The sequence below is a fragment of the Denticeps clupeoides genome, chromosome 4, assembly GCF_900700375.1.
Source record: "Denticeps clupeoides chromosome 4, fDenClu1.1, whole genome shotgun sequence".
NCBI classification, from domain to species: domain Eukaryota; kingdom Metazoa; phylum Chordata; class Actinopteri; order Clupeiformes; family Denticipitidae; genus Denticeps; species Denticeps clupeoides.
Genome location: NC_041710.1, coordinates 16,505,450 through 16,525,584, shown reverse-complemented (window position 1 = coordinate 16,525,584; position 20,135 = coordinate 16,505,450). Strand labels below are relative to the sequence as shown.

At 40.8% G+C, this 20,135-nt stretch overlaps 2 protein-coding genes across 5 annotated transcripts; one reads left to right on the top strand and one right to left on the bottom strand.

Annotated features, from left to right (window-relative positions):
- Window positions 1–2,142: 2,142 nt before the first annotated feature.
- On the bottom strand, window positions 2,143–7,199 carry nmur1b (neuromedin U receptor 1b). Of its 3 annotated transcripts, XM_028977702.1 has the most exons (5): window positions 6,816–7,199; window positions 5,539–6,650; window positions 5,394–5,404; window positions 3,613–4,481; window positions 2,143–3,171 (listed from the first exon to the last, which is right to left on the bottom strand). In XM_028977702.1, the coding sequence occupies exons 4-5, from the start codon at window positions 4,478–4,480 to the stop codon at window positions 2,882–2,884; spliced, it is 1,158 nt and encodes a 385-aa protein (XP_028833535.1). In that variant the 5' UTR covers window position 4,481; window positions 5,394–5,404; window positions 5,539–6,650; window positions 6,816–7,199; the 3' UTR covers window positions 2,143–2,881. The 3 variants fall into 3 exon arrangements, with proteins under 3 accessions (XP_028833535.1, XP_028833533.1, XP_028833534.1); XM_028977700.1 differs by having other exon boundaries at window positions 5,394–6,650; window positions 6,816–7,198; XM_028977701.1 differs by having other exon boundaries at window positions 3,613–6,650; window positions 6,901–7,196.
- vps4b (vacuolar protein sorting 4 homolog B) lies at window positions 7,061–15,491 on the top strand. Of its 2 annotated transcripts, XM_028977698.1 has the most exons (13): window positions 7,061–7,131; window positions 8,428–8,539; window positions 8,627–8,727; window positions 9,951–10,062; window positions 10,163–10,310; window positions 10,548–10,603; window positions 10,715–10,834; window positions 11,079–11,235; window positions 11,388–11,536; window positions 13,235–13,316; window positions 14,021–14,240; window positions 14,329–14,469; window positions 14,608–15,491. In XM_028977698.1, the coding sequence occupies exons 1-13, from the start codon at window positions 7,111–7,113 to the stop codon at window positions 14,707–14,709; spliced, it is 1,521 nt and encodes a 506-aa protein (XP_028833531.1). In that variant the 5' UTR covers window positions 7,061–7,110; the 3' UTR covers window positions 14,710–15,491. The 2 variants fall into 2 exon arrangements, with proteins under 2 accessions (XP_028833531.1, XP_028833532.1); XM_028977699.1 differs by lacking the exons at window positions 7,061–7,131; window positions 8,428–8,539; window positions 8,627–8,727 and adding an exon at window positions 8,836–9,344 and having other exon boundaries at window positions 14,608–15,489.
- The last annotated feature ends 4,644 nt before the right edge of the window (window positions 15,492–20,135 follow it).

Sequence of the window (20,135 nt, the reverse complement as noted above, 5' to 3'; positions counted from 1 at the left end):
TCATTATAATGTTTGGGAGCTTGTGTGTCTGCCTTGCCATGGCAATAATGTTCTCACTGTGCTCAACCCAACAGAACAATTGCAGCTCACTGGGGAATTAGGAAGTTTACAGAACCAGGTCATCTACTAGGTCAAGCCAACAAAATCCAAATACTGCTGTAATAGTGACAGGAGCCTCAAGTAAGAAACAGAAATGGAAACACTTATACTGAAATAAACATACTTCATAAGCTGTCTAGGCAGCACCCAAAGGCTTAAAAAAAAGACCATTGTTATTGGCCCCCTGTCTCATTCTCACTAAAAAGATGAAAGAGCAAAATACACAAACTCCAATAACAATGTTTTCTAAAGATGTTTTTAAAGATTTTTTAAGCCCCTATAGACATTATTGTTAACTGAAGTAACTTTAAAAATACAGAACACAAAATATGAGAATTCCACAACTGGAGGCCAGCAACAAATAACTTTGAAGTTTTAATCATTATACTATGTGTGTTAGAATATAATCCATTGATGTGTGGGATATTTTTAATGCTTCAGCTTGTACCTTCATGGCTAGAACACGCCAGTCAAACAAATCCTAACATAACCAAACACATACAACCATTTGGATTCATGCCACCATGGTCTGTGTTGGTCTTGAGAGGATTTATACTCTTCCAAATTAGGGAGGACCACCATACTGTCTGGTTGTTTTGAACACATTAAAACATCTGCCAACACTGGAAGAATGTTTTTCAGTGCGTGATTTGTGCCCTGGCCTATAGACAGAAAAATTCTGAAATTTACTACTGATCCCCATGCAATTGCAAGAGTAGAGTCTACAGTACTGTTGTTATGTTGAAAATAGAATTTTAATCCTACTAATCCTGAACAGAATGTATATTAGAATGTATTGTTTAACTGGACACAGGGAGAAACACCTCAATTAAAATATTATCCACAGTCAGGTCCATAAATGCTAGGATATCATCAATAATCTTTTTTTTTTCTTTGCCAGATCTGCATTAACTCATTATCCTTATATATTATCATTATATTTACAAGCAGCAGATAAAAGGTCTAGAGGTAATTTCAAGTGTACTGTTTGCAGTTGAAATCTGTTGCTGTCAAATCTCAGTATCTAAAGAGCGGTCACTATCGGTGAAGCAAGACATCATTAGGCTGAAAAATACAAACCCATCGGACAGATAGCAAAACAGTCAATGAAGTCAAACGAAATGTTTGGAAGATTCTTAAAAAGAATGAACACCCTGGTGAGCTCAACAACACCAAAAGAACCATAAGACCATGGAAAACAACTGGATTACAATTACAATTCTTTCCCTGGTGAAGAGAACCCCCTCCACAATGGTGTAAGGAGGGTTCGGGAGGTCTGCTAGAGATCTCGTCCTGTAGGTACATGCCTGCCTTGGTTAGGCCTTCGCGTGTCTCACTACCCCTTTCACAAACCCATTCTAGTCATGCTCCTCTACACCCTCTACTCCTCTACATGAGTATGTGACACCAACTCAGCATGCTTCAATTTCTGAAGACAAAACTGAAATGAAAAAAACAAACAGAACTGAAGACAGTTGCAGTCGAGGCCTGGCAGAGCATCACCAGCGACTGATGATGTTTATGCGTTCCAGACCTCAGGCTGTAATTGACTGCAATGGATTCGCAACCAAGTATTAAAATGTAAAAGTTTGATTCATGATTATTTCATTTCATGGTGGTGTATAGAGCCAAAAAGATTTGTGTCAATCACCGAATATTTATTGACCTTACAGTATTTAGTCCTTTGAGTGCTGAATTAACACATGCATTTATGTTTTAAGATATAGTCCCCCAGGAGTAATAAGTGGCGTTTGACTTTGTTGTCTTCTGGTCCTAAGGCAAATGTTCTACTCCCTTACTACATCCTGGTCCAATTAACAAGATGATTATTAAACAGTCCGGTTCGAATGAAAAGGAAAATTTGATCAATTATAATCCTATTAACAATAAAACTGTCTGTTTACAATGTGAGAAGTGCAAAAGATCCATGGTTCCATGGTTTCATGGAACATTATTTAGCATGTATGACAGAGCAAGTCGATGCACTTCCAAATATGCACTTTTATTGAGTAATACAACAGTAATCAAATAAAGTGAGTGCCATATTACATGTGGTACAGATGTATTACACTTGTAGTTTAACAAATATTTAACTTCATATTGTGGTACAGTGTACTACACAATCAGTATCGAATGTATGTAAGAAACAGTTGAAATTGCACATGTACAGATTATTCAAATCTACAATACACAATGAAACATGCTCAATACACGATGAAACATGCTCACTGTTTCAGTTCATTTAATAAGTAAATGAATAACACAAACTGTTTGGTTCAAGTGAATTATGCTTGATGTACTAGATGTCGCTTATTGTGAATTAATTGAAATGCTCCCAACAACTCGACCTGCACTCTGTAGATCAGGGCTGGAGATTTTTGTGTTTACCTTCATTTAGCACAGCTGATTCGACGCCTGTACTTGTTATCACCCGGTGTACTCATTATCACCCAGTTATAATAAGTGCAGAAGTTGAAAAAGGTGTCCAAAATGGTGACCCCTGCTGTAGATTGTGCCGACATGTTCTTTAGAAATCACCTCTTATTCCTATGCCAGGGATGCAGCTTCCGGAGCCCATCCTAGGACAGTGAGGACTCACCCAGGGTGGGACACCGGTAATTGTGTTGCAAGGTTTTAAACTTCTATGAGGTTGTAATTTAGCACTGTAAAGTGGTAAATTTGAACCTCCTCATTTCATCAATTCCCCCTTCATGGTTGTTTTTAGCCATTCATTTTGCAAACAAAATTTTACAAAATTGTATTTTTATAAGCTGCATGGTAGCTACACTGCTTTCTCACAGATTGTACTCCTCGATGTTAACTGAGTGACAGAGTACCGTCGAGTCACACGCTGGCATGCCACCTCCTTAAACATCTCTCTGAAGCGGGTGGACATGAGGTTGTAAAGGATGGGGTTCACCGCTGAGCTCAGGTAGAAGAAGACTCCAGAAATTAGGTGTACATATTCAAAGACCTGGTGGTGCTGAATAGTCCAGTGGTCAATGTAGCTCCACATAACACGATCAATGTGGAAAGGTGCCCAGCAAATGCCAAACACCATCACCAGCACACCTGGAGGGGGAGAAGAAGTACATATGTACTCTACCAGTCAAGTTTGGATGTATCTACTATGGGGAGGCTAACAAGGAGGCCTTCCAATAAAACAAACATATTTAGTATTTTTTTGTAGCAGAAGAAAGCAAAGCATGTTTGAAGAATATATTTTTTTGGTGAAAAATGCAAGTCCCATAAATACAACTTTTGACTTGTAGTGTATATATAATTTCTTTTGTTACATACCTACACTAACCAGTCATACTCATTTAAAGTATGTATTGCTCAGTTAAAAATCTTCTATAGAAAAAATCCAAGCGAAAGTTTGCACCAATTATGAAGACATTTCCTCAAAGTGTCTCTGAGAACGTGTCCATGCTCACATACAAGACCAGGTTCATTCTGAACAGGCAAATTGTATAAATATTTATAAAGATGTCATTTTGCATTAATACTTACAAAGCATTTTGGTGACCTGTCTGTGGCGTCCACTTTTCAGATAGTTCTGGTGGCTACAGACAGCCTCAATGTTGATTTCAACCACTTGAGGTACCAGCACCCTCTCTCTGTACAGCCGCAGACCGATGAGCAGGTAGAGCACACTGATGGTCAGCATGGGCAACAGAAAGAAGACCAGCGCCGTTACCTGAACAAGCAGGTTGTAGATCCACGTGGGTCTGACCAGGCCACAGATTGCAGACTCTGGGAACTGCTGGCCAAACCTCGGTGGCAAAAAGAGCACACCATGGAGACTTGTGTTGGGAATGGCGCACAGCATGGACAGGGCCCACAATGTCAAGATAGTCCGTTTGGCATGGGCTCTGGTGGCCATGTACCTGACCTGAAGGGGATGCACCACAGCCATGTAGCGCTCTCCACTTAGAGCCGTCACATTTAACACTGAGGCAAAGCACACTGTCTCAAAGAGGAAGGTCTTGAAGTAGCAGCCACCAGCACCCAGAAGAAATGGATAGTTGCTCCATAATTCATACAGCTCTAGAGGCATTCCCAGCAGCAGCACAAGCAGGTCTGACACCGCCAGACTGAACAGGTAGTAGTTTGTTGGTGTCCTCATGACTTTGTAGCGCGCAATGACCGTGCAGGTAAGGACGTTGCCCACGGCACCAACCACGAAGATGGAGAGATAGGTCACACAGACTGGCAAGAACAGTGAGGAGCGCCGAGGCCCCAGGTACTTCTCCAGGTACTCTGTGCGGCTCAGACACAGGTCCTCAAGGTCTTCAGCGCTCATGTTCCGTTCTTTACAGTTCTTGGCTTCCAGGCACCACGTTGAACCAGCATTTGCAGAGCAGTTGTACTGATCCATCCTGTCAGAAAAAACACTTGGATTACTAGTAAGATGTGCTAGGTCTAAATTTTTTAATTAAATGCAATACACTTACTGATTACTTTAAAATTCAGAATAAAAAAGGATGTTGCTATTCACCTTCATCAGTACTGTTAGGGCTTTAGGTTTGGGCTAGAATTATAAATTCTATGCTAGATTAGTATTAGTCCAATAAGCACAGTGATGTGGATTTGAATTAGGGAAACAAGCCCTATACGGGAATTTGTTTCAGATGTTTGGCCAGAAGGCATGAAGAGTAGCACACTTCGGACATTACAATGTGAATAGAAAATCCATTTGAAATATATATTAATAAATTAACAAACTCGTATTTTCTAACAAAATATACTTTCATATGTACCACACATGGCAATCAAGAGCAGACAATCGTGTTTCAGTGTGCATTAAAAAACCCATTCAGGACTGTTGCCTCTTAAATTTATTTTGACATGCCTTTAAACCCCTCCTTTAATTCCCGTTAAATCCCCATTTATTGGCACAAGCGCAGAGACCTTCGTGATGCATTTTGACTGTAATGTGTCCCTTTGAGATATCCTCCTAAACTCTACATGTCACCATTAAAATGCCTTTATAGTCTTTAATGCATGCTTTATGTCACATAGAGCAATAATACTGACATGAATAAATCTCACTGTGCCACATATGGTGAGTAAAAACAAGTCTCCCTAAAACTAATTCAGTTTACTAGTATAATTCTTGTCATGGTAACAATGCATTGGGCAAAATTTACACTCTCAACTGCTAACATGTGCAACAGAAGACAAAGCATTATACAGTGTGCAATCCTGTTTCCCAAAAAATAATCAATGTTTCATATAATGCATTAATATAAATTACAAATATTCACTGCATAATAAATATTGTAGCTTACCTTGATTCAAACTGTTCAAAAGAAATGAAAGACAATTTAATTCAGTATATTCTGAATATTAAAGTCCTTATTGAGCATTTTGCATTGAGCATTTCCAAATTCTGGAGTTGGATTACTATCTTGTTTACAATTACATAAAATATACCTTATGTTGAATAGTATTTTGTTTCTGTAACTAACTGAAGTGGTGAAGCTCAGTCTTTCTACTCCTCTCTTCCTCTCACTTGATCTTTCTCTCTCTCTCTCTCTGCAGATCGTTTTAAATCCCTGTCCCTGTTTTTCGTCATTGCTGTTTATTGTGGTTTCCAATAAACTCTCATCTGTCTAATCATTCTTGGGTATGACTGCCTTGTTTGGTATGATGAGTAAAACAGTTTCTCCTCCTCCGTCCAAGTATGCTTCCCTGCCGGGAATTCAATCACTGTTTATAGGACTGAGCTTCATTGTTCTCTGCACCGCTGCAGGAAAAGACCATATGAGTTAAAATCAATTTATACAACAGTTTTAATGGATTAATCAAGACTTAATCTAACGCTAACCCTAAAACCATTGTTTTACAATGTCATGAGTTTGTAAATTTGTAATGCTTTATATTTTGCTACTAACATTATTGACATTAACAATAATAATCTGTATGAATACAGTGAATGCTGTGAATGTATTGAATGTGAAGTAACAGTTGATTGTAGGACTAGGTTAATTAAAACAGCTAATTGAAAATATTGATTGTTAAGTGTTTATGGTCGATCGGCACGTGCAGTCTGGATAGAGGGCAAGAATGGGAATCATTCTAATATTAAAAAAAAAAAAAACGAAGCAAAAAAAAGGGAAAAAACGGATGCAAATATAAATATGGAAACCATCATTAATCAGTACAATCAATCCCACCGTGCACGCATCGCGTCCTGAGAAAATATCCCTACAGACCACCTGGAAACAAGAGGACATGCTGCATTAGAGCTGTTGAGAGTAAAGAACCCTCCCAAACGTCGGTCCACGCACACTGGATTTGATTTTAGGGACACTTGCATGCACGGTGACAGCTGGTGCGACGTGCTGTGTGGCTCCTGAAAGAACCACTAGGGGGCGACGGCTGTCGCGCCTCCACCTCCACTTCGGTACAGAGAATAACATTCTCCTTTCACTCGGGACACTTTTTTTTGTCCCGGTGGACCGGCGTGACCATCTCTCTGCTGGATACGGGGATGGTTGTCTTGTTAGGAAACCGTAACAGGTCGGCCGGCGTGGCTGCCGCTGCTGAATTGAGTTTCGTTTGACAATGAGAGAGAGAGAGAGAGAGAGAGAGAGAGAGAGATGCTGGTTTTAAGTTTCTTTGTTGGTGGCAGATGAGACTCACACGAACAAATGTGCAGTTTTCCGCTGCACTCTAAACCTTGCACCTGTACCCCTGCCCGAACTCACCGAAGGAGCATGCTGCTCTGTTTAATGTCAAATACCCGCGTTAAATCCACCACGTTTTCTTTCTTTATTTTCAGGCGTCTATTACCTGTCACCCATGCTCGCAGTAACAGGCGGTGTTGCGGGGAAAATGTGTCAAATGAGAATAAAAAACGCACAGCTGGCCGCTGGGACAAGGCGTCGACATTTTTGCCATTCTTCCAAACACGAGCGCCGAATAAATGACGCGACGGTGACAAACACGGAAACGAAACCAAATGAAACTCGCACACGACCATTCCCAGCGCCCGGACAGTCTATGGAGCCAACAAACTTGCAGGTAACTCCCTGTGATACGCGCGATAAAATAAAAAAAAGCACCAGGACGAGTGTACGTGAACTGTGAGGGTTTTTTTTCCCGCCCGGACTCCGCTGTGGGTGTTTTGCGCGGCACTGATTTCAGTCTTGGCTCAGATGCGTTACCCGCGTGGCCACCGCCAGCCAGCAGGTGGCGCTCCATGATGGGCAGCAAGCTGCCACCACCCCTCCTAAACTATCAAACGGAGAAGAGGGTGAGCGTTCAGCACAGAATAAACTATAATATTGCCATACATACGGATTTAGATTAATAAAAATGTTGTGTGTTGGATTACTACAAACGATGAAAGTTTACATTTATCAGACTCTCTTATCCAAAGTGAATTAAAACCTGTAATGACAGGGACAGTCCCGCTGGACACACCCAGGGTTTGGTGTCTTGCTCATTTAGGGCCATAATAAATAATAAAACATTTTTCGGAGCTGGGGAGGGGTTAAAATGTATTTGTCATACAGAACGTCTCTGAGCGTTTATCATTTGTTAATCAAAAGTTTTTTTTTTAAATCCCATGAATAAAGTCGAGGAAGAAACATGGATATTCGCTGAGATTAAAATCGTAAATTTACGACGCTACCCTTTTTTTATTATTATTATTGCGCCTTTGTACAGTCAAGTCAACTCTCGTTTTCTCTCGCGCGCTCTTGGGCGGGGCATAAAGGTGGACACGCCCATGTACACGCAAGCACGAATTACATGTATTACTACATCAATTCACGCCCTGCTACTGATCTTTCCAGCTGTGGTGTTTAAAGCTCTGCCGATAATCTCAGTTGAATGCATGATGGAGTTTTATAATTACTTATGAATAGTTTGTGTTTTTAAATGATCACTTGACTGGGAAGTCGTGTTGCTTGCTAATGTATGAACTTTATTACAGTGATTGCCTGCGAACCACCATGGACTACATAGTATAATCTTATTTTTGGTTGACTACTAATTTAATTCTCCGTTAACAACACATCTTGCTATTTTATTCAGGTTGTATTGTTTGTGCATTTCAAAATCTTGAAAATACAATATACAATACATATTGTATTCCATTGTATTTACATTTGCATTTACATTCATAGATTTGCCAGACAAAATTCCCTGTTATCAGATAGTCTGTTTTCCTTCCGTCAACACTGGTTGACCAGAGTATTAAAACTGTTGAAAAAACAGATCTTTGTGGGGTGTTCCTATATGGAGTGGGTCATTACGATGAAAAATGACAATATGTTTGCTGACCGTCTGCTGTCCCGATATATTTCTTCTCAGAAAGCTATAGCTGTTGCTAACAAGGCCGCACAAGAGGACGAGGGGGGAAATTATGCTGAAGCTGTTAAATCTTACCAGCACGCCGTGCGATATTTTCTACACATACTGAAACGTGAGTGGATCGAGTAAATTCCTCATTGACAGGCTTATGCAGAAGATATATATGACTTTTTTTATATTTGCATGTATTTTTCTTCAGGTGAGCCTCAAGGCAAAGAAGGAAACCAGAGGATTAGAGATAAGTGCAAACAGTACCTGGACCGAGCAGAGGAAATACAGGAATATTTAGACCAGAAAGAGGTTACTGGCAATACACTACTGCAAATGTTTTGTGTGTCAATGTATGCACGAGTTGATGTTTACACTGGACACTTTTATCGGAGTCATGACAGAAACAAATGAAGGTCGTCTTTGAAAGGTTATTATAAAATTAATTTATAAACATAATATTTGGTCTTCCAGAACCAGGTTATGGAAATTCATCTAAATGAATACAATGTGGCTCAGAAAACAATTTATTGTTGTTATGTTGTTTGTTGTTGTTTTGTTAACACTCTAGTGGACGTTTGAAATACGCATACTACTTTCACTTAAGTTTAGGATAAATTTGCTGTAGTTTATTGGAAAGACTGAAAAAATATGTATTTGTCAATGCGTGACGTCAGCTCGACATTGCGTCACGAGACGACGCAGGCGGAAGTGACATTCGACATCTTAATGCGGACGTTTTTAGTTCACCATTATCCAGTGATCTCCAAAACCCGAAAGAAATCCGCACGACCGAAGTTGGCCGTAGCTGTCCGCTAAATACTGAGGAGCAGCGAAGAGGCGGCGGGTTTATGCCGACACCCGAAACTCGCGTGTTCTGAAACTGTTTACCGATAACCAGCCTCATGGCTGCCAACAACAATATGCAGGTAAGTTAGTTAGCGAGCGAGCTAGTTACCTGCTTCCCGGCCGACTATGGCGAGCGTGGGCCGGTTAACATGTTTATGATCGACAACTAATTTTTTTTTCCTGTGCTGAATGCTGAGATTTGTCTTAACCGAACTAACTCGTTCAACCGCCTGGCTAGCACTAGATAGCCAGCTAGCAGTTAGCCATCTGCTATGTCAGCTGACAAGACGGTTCATTTTGACAGCTTCTGCTCATGGTTACTTTCTTCTTTTTATTTTTAATGTAGTTCTGACTAGCCACAGGCACCTTGTATTCACATTTGATTAATTTTCGCTATTATAAATGAGCAACAAGTCTCTGTAAGTGTTCAACGCTGTAAAAAAAGTGTTCATCGCTGTATTCATGACCGAGGCATCGACTGGACCTGGATAATTTTCTTCTGCTTCTGTCAGGACTCACCTCTCATGCGTTTAAAGTAGAACTGCTTTAGAGAAATGAATCTGTCTTTTTTCAGGTATACAACCTTCTCACAAGGCAAAGTTGCATTATATAGGAATGTTAATGTGGGCAGCATTTCTCAACAGTTAGCTGAGTGTTGTATTTGTTTGTGCCTTTGTGGACAACAGAAAGCCATAGATCTTGCCAGTAAGGCAGCTCAAGAGGACAAAGCACAGAACTATGAAGAGGCCTTGCGTCTGTACCAGCATGCAGTCCAGTACTTCTTGCATGTAGTGAAGTGTAAGTTTTTATTATCATAGTTTCTTTGTGTCAGTCTTGTTTCAAGCCTTCAGGTTTGGCAGTCTCTTACGTCCTCATGTCACTTTTGTGTTCTGTCCAGATGAGGCTCAGGGTGATAAAGCCAAACAAAGCATTAGAGCCAAGTGTGCCGAGTATCTGGACAGGGCTGAGAAGCTCAAGGAGTACTTGAAGAAGAAGGAGAAAGCTCCGCCCAAGCCAGTGAAAGAGTCGCAGTCAGAGGAAAAAGGGTGGGTCTTGGTAAATGCTGTACTCTTGTTTGGTTAATTGCCCTTCTTGTCCAGAGCATTGGGTAGTCACTCACGACAGGAGTGGGATATAGCTACTGTTAAACCTGTGTATCTGGTCTTTGACTATTGTAACATTTTGTTTCAGTTGTCTGTGTATTGTGTTACCTTTCTTTTGTCTTGATATTTAAATACATTAATCTTTGGCGTTTGCTTTGATATTTACATTACAATACACAGGAATGAAAGTGATGAAGATGACCCAGAGAAGAAGAAGTTTCAAAACCAACTGCAAGGTTTGGAATTGTCCTTGTGTTGCTCATTTTGCACATTTCATTTTTTCCAGCAAATTTCATTGTTTTGTTTTGATGCACATGCTCTTGATTGTTTTTTTTTTTCATGCACAGGGGCTATTGTTATGGAGAAGCCAAATGTCCAGTGGAATGATGTGGCAGGGTTGGAGGGGGCCAAAGAAGCACTGAAAGAAGCTGTTATTTTGCCAATTAAGTTTCCACACCTCTTTACAGGTGCAGATATACATATTGCATTCTATAGTTTGTGGGACGTGTTTGTTTTTTTGTTTTTTTCTGACCTCCCTGCAAAAAACTTGTAAAAAAGGTAGCAGTTATCCATTATCAAGCACTCCATAAAGTTTAAATATTTAGATTACAATTATAATCAAATGCATTTTCCAGAATAAAGCTTTACTTGTCATATGTTACAATTTATGTGATTGCCCACATTCATAAAATGTTTTTGTTTCCCTTGCAGGGAAAAGGACACCATGGAGAGGAATATTGCTGTTTGGTCCTCCAGGTACAGGGAAGTCCTACTTGGCCAAGGCCGTAGCCACAGAAGCCAACAACTCTACATTCTTCTCCATATCCTCTTCAGATCTTGTATCCAAATGGCTGGGAGAAAGTGAAAAGTAAGTACATGTATTTTTTGCCATCTTTGTGAGCATGTCTTTCCAGAAAGAAACAACTAAATATATAACTTGCAAATGTCATCAAATAGTGTGCAATTTTACAGTTAGGTTTAAGTAGTTGAGTAATTGCTTTCAATTCCATCTTTTTTTAGGCTGGTGAAAAGCCTGTTCAGTATGGCTCGTGAGAACAGGCCCTCCATCATCTTCATTGATGAGATTGATTCACTGTGTGGTTCAAGGAGTGAGAATGAGAGTGAGGCAGCTCGCAGAATCAAGACTGAGTTCCTGGTACAGATGCAGGGTAAGATTTCTAATATATAGACTGCTCAAAAATAAAGGAAACACTTAAACAACACAATGTACCTCCAAGTCAATTTCACTTGCTGTTGTGCAAATAGAATTATAAATGGAAATTATAGGCAATTAGCAAGACATCCCCAATAAAGGCGTGGTTCTGCAGGTGGTGACCACAGACAACTTCTCGGTTCCTATACTTTCTGGCTGATGTTTTGGTCACTATTGAATGCTGGTGGTGCTTTCACTCTAGCATGAGATGGAGTCTACAATCCACACAAGTGGCTCAGGTAGTGCAGCCCATCCAGTATGACACATCAATGCAAGCTGTTGCAAGAAGGTTTGCTGTGTCTGTCAGCGTACTGTCCAGAGCATGGAGGCACTACCAGGAGACAGACCAGTAAATCAGGAAACGTGGAAGAGGCCGTAGGAGGGCAACAACCAAGCAGCAGGACCGCTACCTGATCCTGTGTGTAAGGAGGAACAGGAGGAGCACTACCAGAACCCTGCAAAATGACCTCCAGCAGGCCACATGTACATGTGTCTGCTCAAATGGTCAGAAACAGACTCCATGAGGGTGGTGTGAAGGCCTGACATCCACTGGTAGGAGTTGTGCTTACAGCCCAACACAGTGCAGCATGTTTGGCATTTGGCAGAGAACACCAAGAATGGCAAATTCGCCACAGGCGCCCTGCGCTCTTTACAGATTCAGAAGCAGGTTCACACTGAGCACATGTGACAGACGTGTGGGTGTCTGGAGATGCCGTGGAGACTGCTGCCTGCAACATCCTCCAGTATGACCGGTTTTGGTTTGGGGGGCTGCACAGCCCTCCATGTGCTCGCCAGAGGTCGCCTCATTGCCATTAGGGACCGAGATGAGAGCCTCAGACCCCTTGTGAGGCCAAATGCTGAAGCCATTGAGCACATCTGGGACATAATGCCTCGCTCAATCCACCAACGCCACAAATTCGCCACCGACTGTCCAGGAGTTGGTGGATGCTTTAGTCCAGGTCTGGGAGGAAATCCCTCAGGAGACCATTCTCCACCTCGTCAGGATGCGCAGGCATTGTTTTAAGGACATTACATTGGAGTTGGATCACTTGGTTTTTACTTAAAATTTTGAATGTGACTCTAAATCCAGACCTCCATATGTTGATACATTTGATTTCCATCAATATTTTTTGTGTGGTTTTATTGTCAGCACATTTGTGTAAAGAACAGAGTATTTAGGATGTCTTATTTTTGTGTTCCTTTGTGTGTATTTCAGACTCAACTCTGACAGATCATTTCTATTAATGTGAATAATATAATTTTAATTATTTAACTACAATGAAAATCCCCGTACATAGAGTGGCGGGGTAACCTTTCCGTTTTTTTTAAATAGTTATAAAAAAAGGACTAGTTGTTATTTGTCAAATTGCCTGGACAGGTACATGACCTCTGACCACACAGCAAATAGAGAGGACATGATATGCTAAATGCACAGGACATGGCAACAAAAGAATGAATGTGCAACACGGGCATAAGTAGTGTTGCATAAGCAGCAAATATCTAGATGGTTTTATGACTATATTCTACTACAAATGTAGTTGCATTTAATCATATATGTTTTGGGGAAATTTGTGTTTTGTTTGGAGGAATTTCTTTCCATTTATGATTCACATACATAAAAAATGTATGATAATTTTTTTTTTGTACCACCCAGGGGTTGGCAATGACAATAAGGATGTTCTGGTGCTTGGGGCTACTAACATTCCCTGGACCCTGGACTCTGCCATTAGAAGACGGTATTTATTATTCTAAAATATTATATAATAGTATATTTAATTATTCTATTAATGATTATTAGTATATTAGGTCACATACACCTTTTGTTTTGATTAGGAAGAAGTTCACAGTTTGTGTTTTTACAGGTATTGGGGTAAAAATCAAACCGTTTTTCCTTTGAAAATTTGACATTTTCATTTGACAACTTTATTTTTCAGCTTGGAGACATTTCACATTTGGTCAAAATATCTGTCTCTTGACTGTGTGTTTGATAACATTCTGGTGACTCATCCAGAACAAAAATCTACTTTTAGTTTCCATTGTGCCGTCAGTTCACTAGTGGTGAAGTACGTGGAGACTGTAGGAACTGCTGCTTTTGGTTCTAGTTATATTTCAGTTTCTATCTGTCTTTGGAGACAGCTGCAATGTTTATTGATGGACTTTTTTTTTTTAATCAGTTAGCAGAAATGTTCTGGCCTCATAGGAAATTATTATTTTTATTATTATTAATAATAATAATAATAATGAATAGGCTTCGCTACACAGGTAATAGTTGGTTTTTTTCCCGTTGTTGTGGTGCGCCTGGATTGAGTGCGCCTGTAGCATTTGCCTATTTTGCCTGTTCCATGGGCCGGCACTGGTGGGAGGGATGGGCAGGGGGCACAGCTCAATGAAAGGTTTTTAAGTTTTGTAATGTCATGTTTTGTATTTGATTGCTACACAGTTTTGAGAAGCGCATATACATACCTCTTCCTGAAGAACATGCTCGCTCCTTCATGTTCAAGCTTCACCTGGGATCCACAGCCAACAGCCTGACTGAAGGCGACTTTGTTACCTTGGGCAAGAAGACGGAAGGGTATTCAGGTGCTGACATCAGCATCATCGTACGGGATGCTCTCATGCAGCCTGTCCGAAAGGTCCAGTCAGCCACCCACTTCAAAAAGGTAGGTTTCCATGGTAACCAAATACATCTTCCTGAACTTAATAAGCTGGATTCATTTAGTTAATTACGGCTTGTGGTGTGTCCAAAAGGTACGCGGACCATCCAGAAATGACCCTAATAGTGTGGTTGATGACCTTCTGACCCCATGTTCTCCTGGCGACCCTAATGCCATAGAGATGACATGGATGGAGGTTCCTGGTGAGAAACTGTTGGAACCTATTGTTTGCATGGTGAGTTTTGATATCTCACAGTGGGGCTACATGATTTGTGCTAAAAATATAGTGTGTAATTTTAATGATTTATTTGAATTAAAGCTTATTGCAGTTTTGGATATGTTATGATGTGCCAGTTACTTTTTATCTCTGCAGTCTGACATGATGAGATCCCTTGCTAATACAAAACCCACAGTTAATGAAGAGGACCTTGAAAAGCTGAAGAAGTTCACTGAGGACTTTGGCCAGGAGGGATAAAACAGGACAATCACAGCAGTCACCAAAGCAAACACTTAACAATTGTAATGTCCCCTTTTACTGTCTTTCTATACTTTTTCTGGCCCCTCTGTTAACTGGACCTTCAAGGATGTGTGGGACCTGCAGTGGACATGTCTTTCAAGCATTTTCAAAAGGCCCAGTCTTTACCTGGTTTTAAGTCCTGAGGCCAGTCTGCATAGCCTTATCTGTAAGATTGAGTTTTGTGCGCTCACACATCTTAACTCTGACAGATTCGGAACTGAGGGCCTGATTGAAATAGCCTTGCCATGAGAGTGACTACAATCTAAAAACATAAATGTATAATATAATGTAAGGCATCAAAGCACACCTTCATACTTGTGTTGATTACAGGGAAGTGATCGACACTGATATTAACCCAGGATCATTAAACTGAGACCGAGGCCTTCTCTTATGTCATGTGTATAGATTTGGTTTTGATGTATTATTTGAATTATTTACTGAAACTTGCCATTTGTTCTGTAATAAGATCTTTTCTAAACCTAGTGGAATAGCTTGCTGCAGTTGTTTTAGAGGGTTATTGTCTGTTGTCCTCTAAATGAGTTCACTCTAAAAGCAGTGTACTATAAATTGTACTCTAGTGGTTAAATGACACTACACATCTTCTGATGTATTTGTGTTATTGCTTTTTTCATGCCTTAAGACCACCAGATAAGGGTGCCAGTTGCACTGTACACCTTTACCATGACCATTTTCTGGCCTCTGATTACTTAGTGGTCATGCCTGTGAGAAGGTGACAATGTGCCTTGACCCATTGTTTTTTTTTTTTTTTTTTTTTTTTTTTGTTTTTTTTTTTTAGTTGCCACCTGCAGCAATAAACTACATGCCTACAGTCTATGTATTTAAATATCCAGGTTACATGTACTTAAGGAAAAGGGTCTGAAAATGTTTGCACATTTCATTTCTCTGTATACACTTGTAACAAGCTGTATTCCTATGCATTTATGGTGTTTGATCATTTGAAAAAAAAAAAAATTAAGAAGTAGAATCTGTAAATTTTTTGTTAAGGTGGCGTACTGTTTGAATACTTTTTATCATTTACGTCTTTCCTACATCAGACATTAAATGGATCTTTTTTTGCTCTTTTACCCTATAATTAAATAAAGGTAAAATCCATGTTTTGTTATTTTATTTTAGGTCTGACATTTAAGTGCTTAGATGTAATTGTAATATTTAACCATGTAAGCCTTAAAACTTGGAAGGCCAAACAAAGTACCTACTACATCAACATCTTTAGAAACTGTGAACTCCCCCCATCATGGTCAGGTTATTGGCCAAATCCCACAGCGGTGCTCTGGCCAGGGGTTAACAGGAGATTAGTTCAGCAAAAGGACAGGGTGGAGGGGCAATTTCAATTTAATCTTGGTTTCAGCACCAAACCTAGTGGTTTTTGACTGAAAGCATCTTGAAGTATACTTTGAAGTGTGTGTGTTTGGATTGACCCCACAAAATTCAGTAAAAGTTTGAAGTACTGCTTTAACAGACACTGAGACTGTAAACAGTGGTGCAAATAATTTAGTAGGTTTTGAGCAGTCTTGTGTGTATTATGTTCACCATGCAGAACTGTACACAGGATACAGACAATGCCCTCTGGTGGGGAAGTGAAAGTGATTGTGATTGTGCAGCACTGCACACGGTGACACATCGAAATGTGTCCTCTACTTTTAACCATCACCCTTGGTGAGTAGAGGGCAGCCATAAAAGACGCCCAGGGAGCAGTGGGGGGACGGTGCTTTGCTCAATGGCACCTCTAGTTGTGCTTTCCCATGCCCATCTGGGCTCATGCTGACTCTCTAAATAATGAGGGGAGCAGGCTGACAAATTTACATCAGCATGGTGAAATATTCATCCCTTTATATTGGCCATGAACTTTTGGCAGAACACAGAAGATGGTCAGAACAAATGATTGAAAGTACATGAAATCTAAAATGCCTTCTGCTTTCTTCACCAATAGCACATGCACTAGTGTGGCCATTAGAACGCTTGAATTAAAGTAACCAGTAATCAGCATGTTCGTCTTGATAGTGGCCATGGTCCTGACAGACCCTGAGCACAGGGGGTATTAGCAGTGTGTAGAAAGGAGGGAAACAGAGTAGGACGAGGAATAGACTCTGGCCATGTGATATATTGGCTGGAGTTGGGTTTATATCATCCAAAATAGGGAAGTAGTGTAATTGAAAGCTGTCAGCTGTCAGGGCTAGTTGGGTTGTTAGTTTCTCCTTTCCTTGTTTAAATACAAAAAACTGAACTGTAAAAATGAGCAAAGACTGTACTATTTCTTATTTAGCACCAGAAGAATACATAAAAATATCATAAAACTATATCAAAAAACCACCTGTAGCATTACCATTATATTTAAAAGGTATGGGGACACCGTATAGGTTTATATTTAAAGGGCTTGTTGAACAACGAAGAGGATATTTAAAGGCATTCAGTCATGTTGAGGTCTGCTGGGTGCTCGCTAAAAGCAGAGTGGATAAGAGTTCTCATTCGTACTGGGCATTTATGGGGCCCTCACTCCTCATGCCCCAGGGCAAAGGTGATTGCGTGGCTTTGACCAAGTTAGGTATGGCTGACCTGATGGACATGATTGAGGAGAAAACGCTAATCTCCAAAAACAAATGTCTCCTTTAGCATGTCCCCTTTTATCCTGCTCGAGCTTGTCCACACCAACACTAAACTCTGGTCCAAGCACTTTAGAATTCTTCTGTCATCAGATCAATGAGGTCTCAAAAACAAGTTCTTTAAATACGCATATAATGTGCAGGGGGGTGAATATATATTCAGAACAATATTCTGCTAATGAGTTGAGGGGGTTCTTTCAAAGGAAAAATCTTCTAAAGCAGAAATGCGTGTGATGCACAAACTGAGAGTAAACGTTTTAATAATAAAATCCAAGGGCCAGATATCCAAAACTATTGCACTAAATGTTTTCTATGCATACCTTCAAAAAAATGTAGGACGTCACATTTTGCAATTACCATTGGTAGTCTATCAAATCACTTTGTGATCCCACCAAATTATAATAAGAATGTTCAGAAAATAAGGTCTCCGTTCTCCAGCTTGAAGAAATGCTCCTGAGGTCCACTCGCTTTACACACTCTATAGTCTGTCAAGTTGGAAGCAATTCAGCATCTTTTGAAAGGAGGCATTCTGTTCCTCTCCACCAGTGCAAATACAGCCACATTATATTTTTCCATGTACCTCTTCATTTGGAGATTCTGACCAATTCATCTGCCTGCACCCTCACTGGGCTTGCCAAGAACTTTTAAATTCAGACTGGAGTTGAGTGATGGCACAAACCAGCCAGGATTTCATGGCGTGCCAACTTGTGTTATTTTATGTCTGGACACAAAGAGTTTAAATACCAAAACAAGAGTAGCCAGAATGGACCTAAACACACTATGGCCTCTATTCTCATAGGTATTTCTGTTGCTGGTAATTAATTAAGACGTTTTGCACAAGTGCCAGTCATAGCCCAGGCAACTGGTACAACTGGGCAACTGAATACTTTTGCTTTTAGCTGCTAGTCAGTTCAAGTGCAGTTCACTGCATTCAGCTCTCTGTACCACTTCTAAAAACACTTCAGAACCTTATGTCTGTCACCAGTTCTTTTTTCTGGATGCAGAATCTCAAGTTTGAAGATCTGACTAGAAACAGACAAAATGTGACAACCATGATCGAAATCTTGTGGAAAAGAACCCTGCTCCAGAACTAATCGAGAAGAAATATACACATGCACATCAAACTGTCATCCGAATCATCATTTAAAGATCTTGAAGAAAATGTCAGACCTGCAATCGATTAATCTTTAATGAACTAGTCCATCATTGGAGTGATGAAAACAAATGCTGAAGAAGACAAGCTGATTTTCTGATTCCATCATTGGTCCAATCACAAGGCAATTGTGTGAGTTAAAGTGTGAATATTGGCCTTTAGAAACCCCCTTTAGTGTCCTCTAATTAAACATTAGTAAATCTCCGGGGCTTCCCTCTTGAAGCCTCATCTTGAATTCCCAGAAGCCTTGAGCCATTAGAAGACCCTTCTTGTCTTGTTCTTACTGATGTCCCTCTATGATTAATGACCCTTTCAACATTGTCCTGGGTACCTGCACCACAGGGTGCCTCAAGGCCTTTGAGATTTCAGAGCAGAACTAACTTCATTCTCATCATATTACCCTCCCTTTTCCAAGGCTCGAGAAAATGCTACTGCACTGGGATCTGTGGGAAGTGCTGATGCTGAATCAGATGGATTTAGCCTGCAGCAGGAAGCTCTGGAGGAAAAAGAAAGTAGTTGAATGGAAGGGGCGGGACGATGACTAAAGCATGGCCACACACTGTCCTGACAACTGTTTTCCACATGCTACGAGGCTAAATTTGCCCATTGATTGGCCCATTGTGTCAGGAGGGCGATGGGGCAGGGATTTCAGCTACCGCGGGACAAGGTGAGGTCTTTGGTGGAGAGGGTTGTTGGGGGTGGTTGAGATCTGTTTGTGGGCTCAATGGCCTTCTTTCTTTCTTGCCGCCATTCACAGTGAGTCAGCGCGAAAGGTTTCTGGACACTGGCCTGAATGTGACACCATTGTTCCTCGCCAGAGCCATTAAAACCTCCTCCTGGACAAACAAGAGCAGCCCCCACCCCAAAAAAGGGCAGGGATGACCACATTGGGAAAAATGGGGGGCTACGCCTTTGTTTAGTTTCCCTCTGAAAGCTTCCAAAAGTATCTGCCTGTGAGGGGAGGGTATGTTTAGCTTCTTTAGTGCCCCTCGCCTCTGAAAGAGGCGGCTTTACCAAACACAGATGCAAGCCCCAGTGACAGCTTTCGTTTCGTAGGGGAATCCCGTGAATAATACAGCAGGACAGGTCTCCTCAAACACTGAAACTCCTGTTGTACCTGGCAGTGTCAATAGGCTTCTTTAGAAAGGAAGCATGAATTTTGGTCTCAACCTGAATCTGTTGTTAGATATGAAAAGCGTTAATGGACATTGTTCCGATTTTATTTCCAGGCACTTGGTCACTCAGTGGGTGGGGAGGTTAAGGACGGAAATCAGTGTTCTCCCTCCTGGGGACCCGATCGAGTTCATGCCTACAAATCTCTCATTAGGGGCTCATGCCGACAATCTAAGGAAAAAAAGAATGGAGCCGGGTGACAAATTTACACCAGCAGGGTGTTAGAGTGCAGCAGCCCTGCGTGGGCGGATAAAAAGGGTCCAGTAACCTCTGGTTGGATGCACCCTCCTCCTGGCACCCAGCTGGCACACTGGGCACTGTTGACCCCTCTGACCACATTTATCTGGACATGGATCATATTGGGGAGCTCCTGCTCTGTTAGTATTACGTTTCTTTAAGCTCTGAACCAGTCTTGCTTCCCTTTTTCCTTTTGATGT

Excerpts from the sequence above, each read along its gene's own strand:
- nmur1b (XM_028977702.1), bottom strand. The coding sequence starts at position 4,480 with ATGGATCAGTACAACTGCTCTGCAAATGCTGGTTCAACGTGGTGCCTG. Across the intron at positions 3,172-3,612 it reads ACAGGTCACCAAAATGCTTT|GTGTGCTGGTGATGGTGTTT; the intron begins GTAAGTATTAAT and ends CTCCCCCTCCAG.
- vps4b (XM_028977698.1), top strand. The coding sequence starts at position 7,111 with ATGGAGCCAACAAACTTGCAG. Across the intron at positions 8,728-9,950 it reads AATATTTAGACCAGAAAGAG|AAAGCCATAGATCTTGCCAG; the intron begins GTTACTGGCAAT and ends TGTGGACAACAG. Across the intron at positions 10,063-10,162 it reads CTTCTTGCATGTAGTGAAGT|ATGAGGCTCAGGGTGATAAA; the intron begins GTAAGTTTTTAT and ends TGTTCTGTCCAG.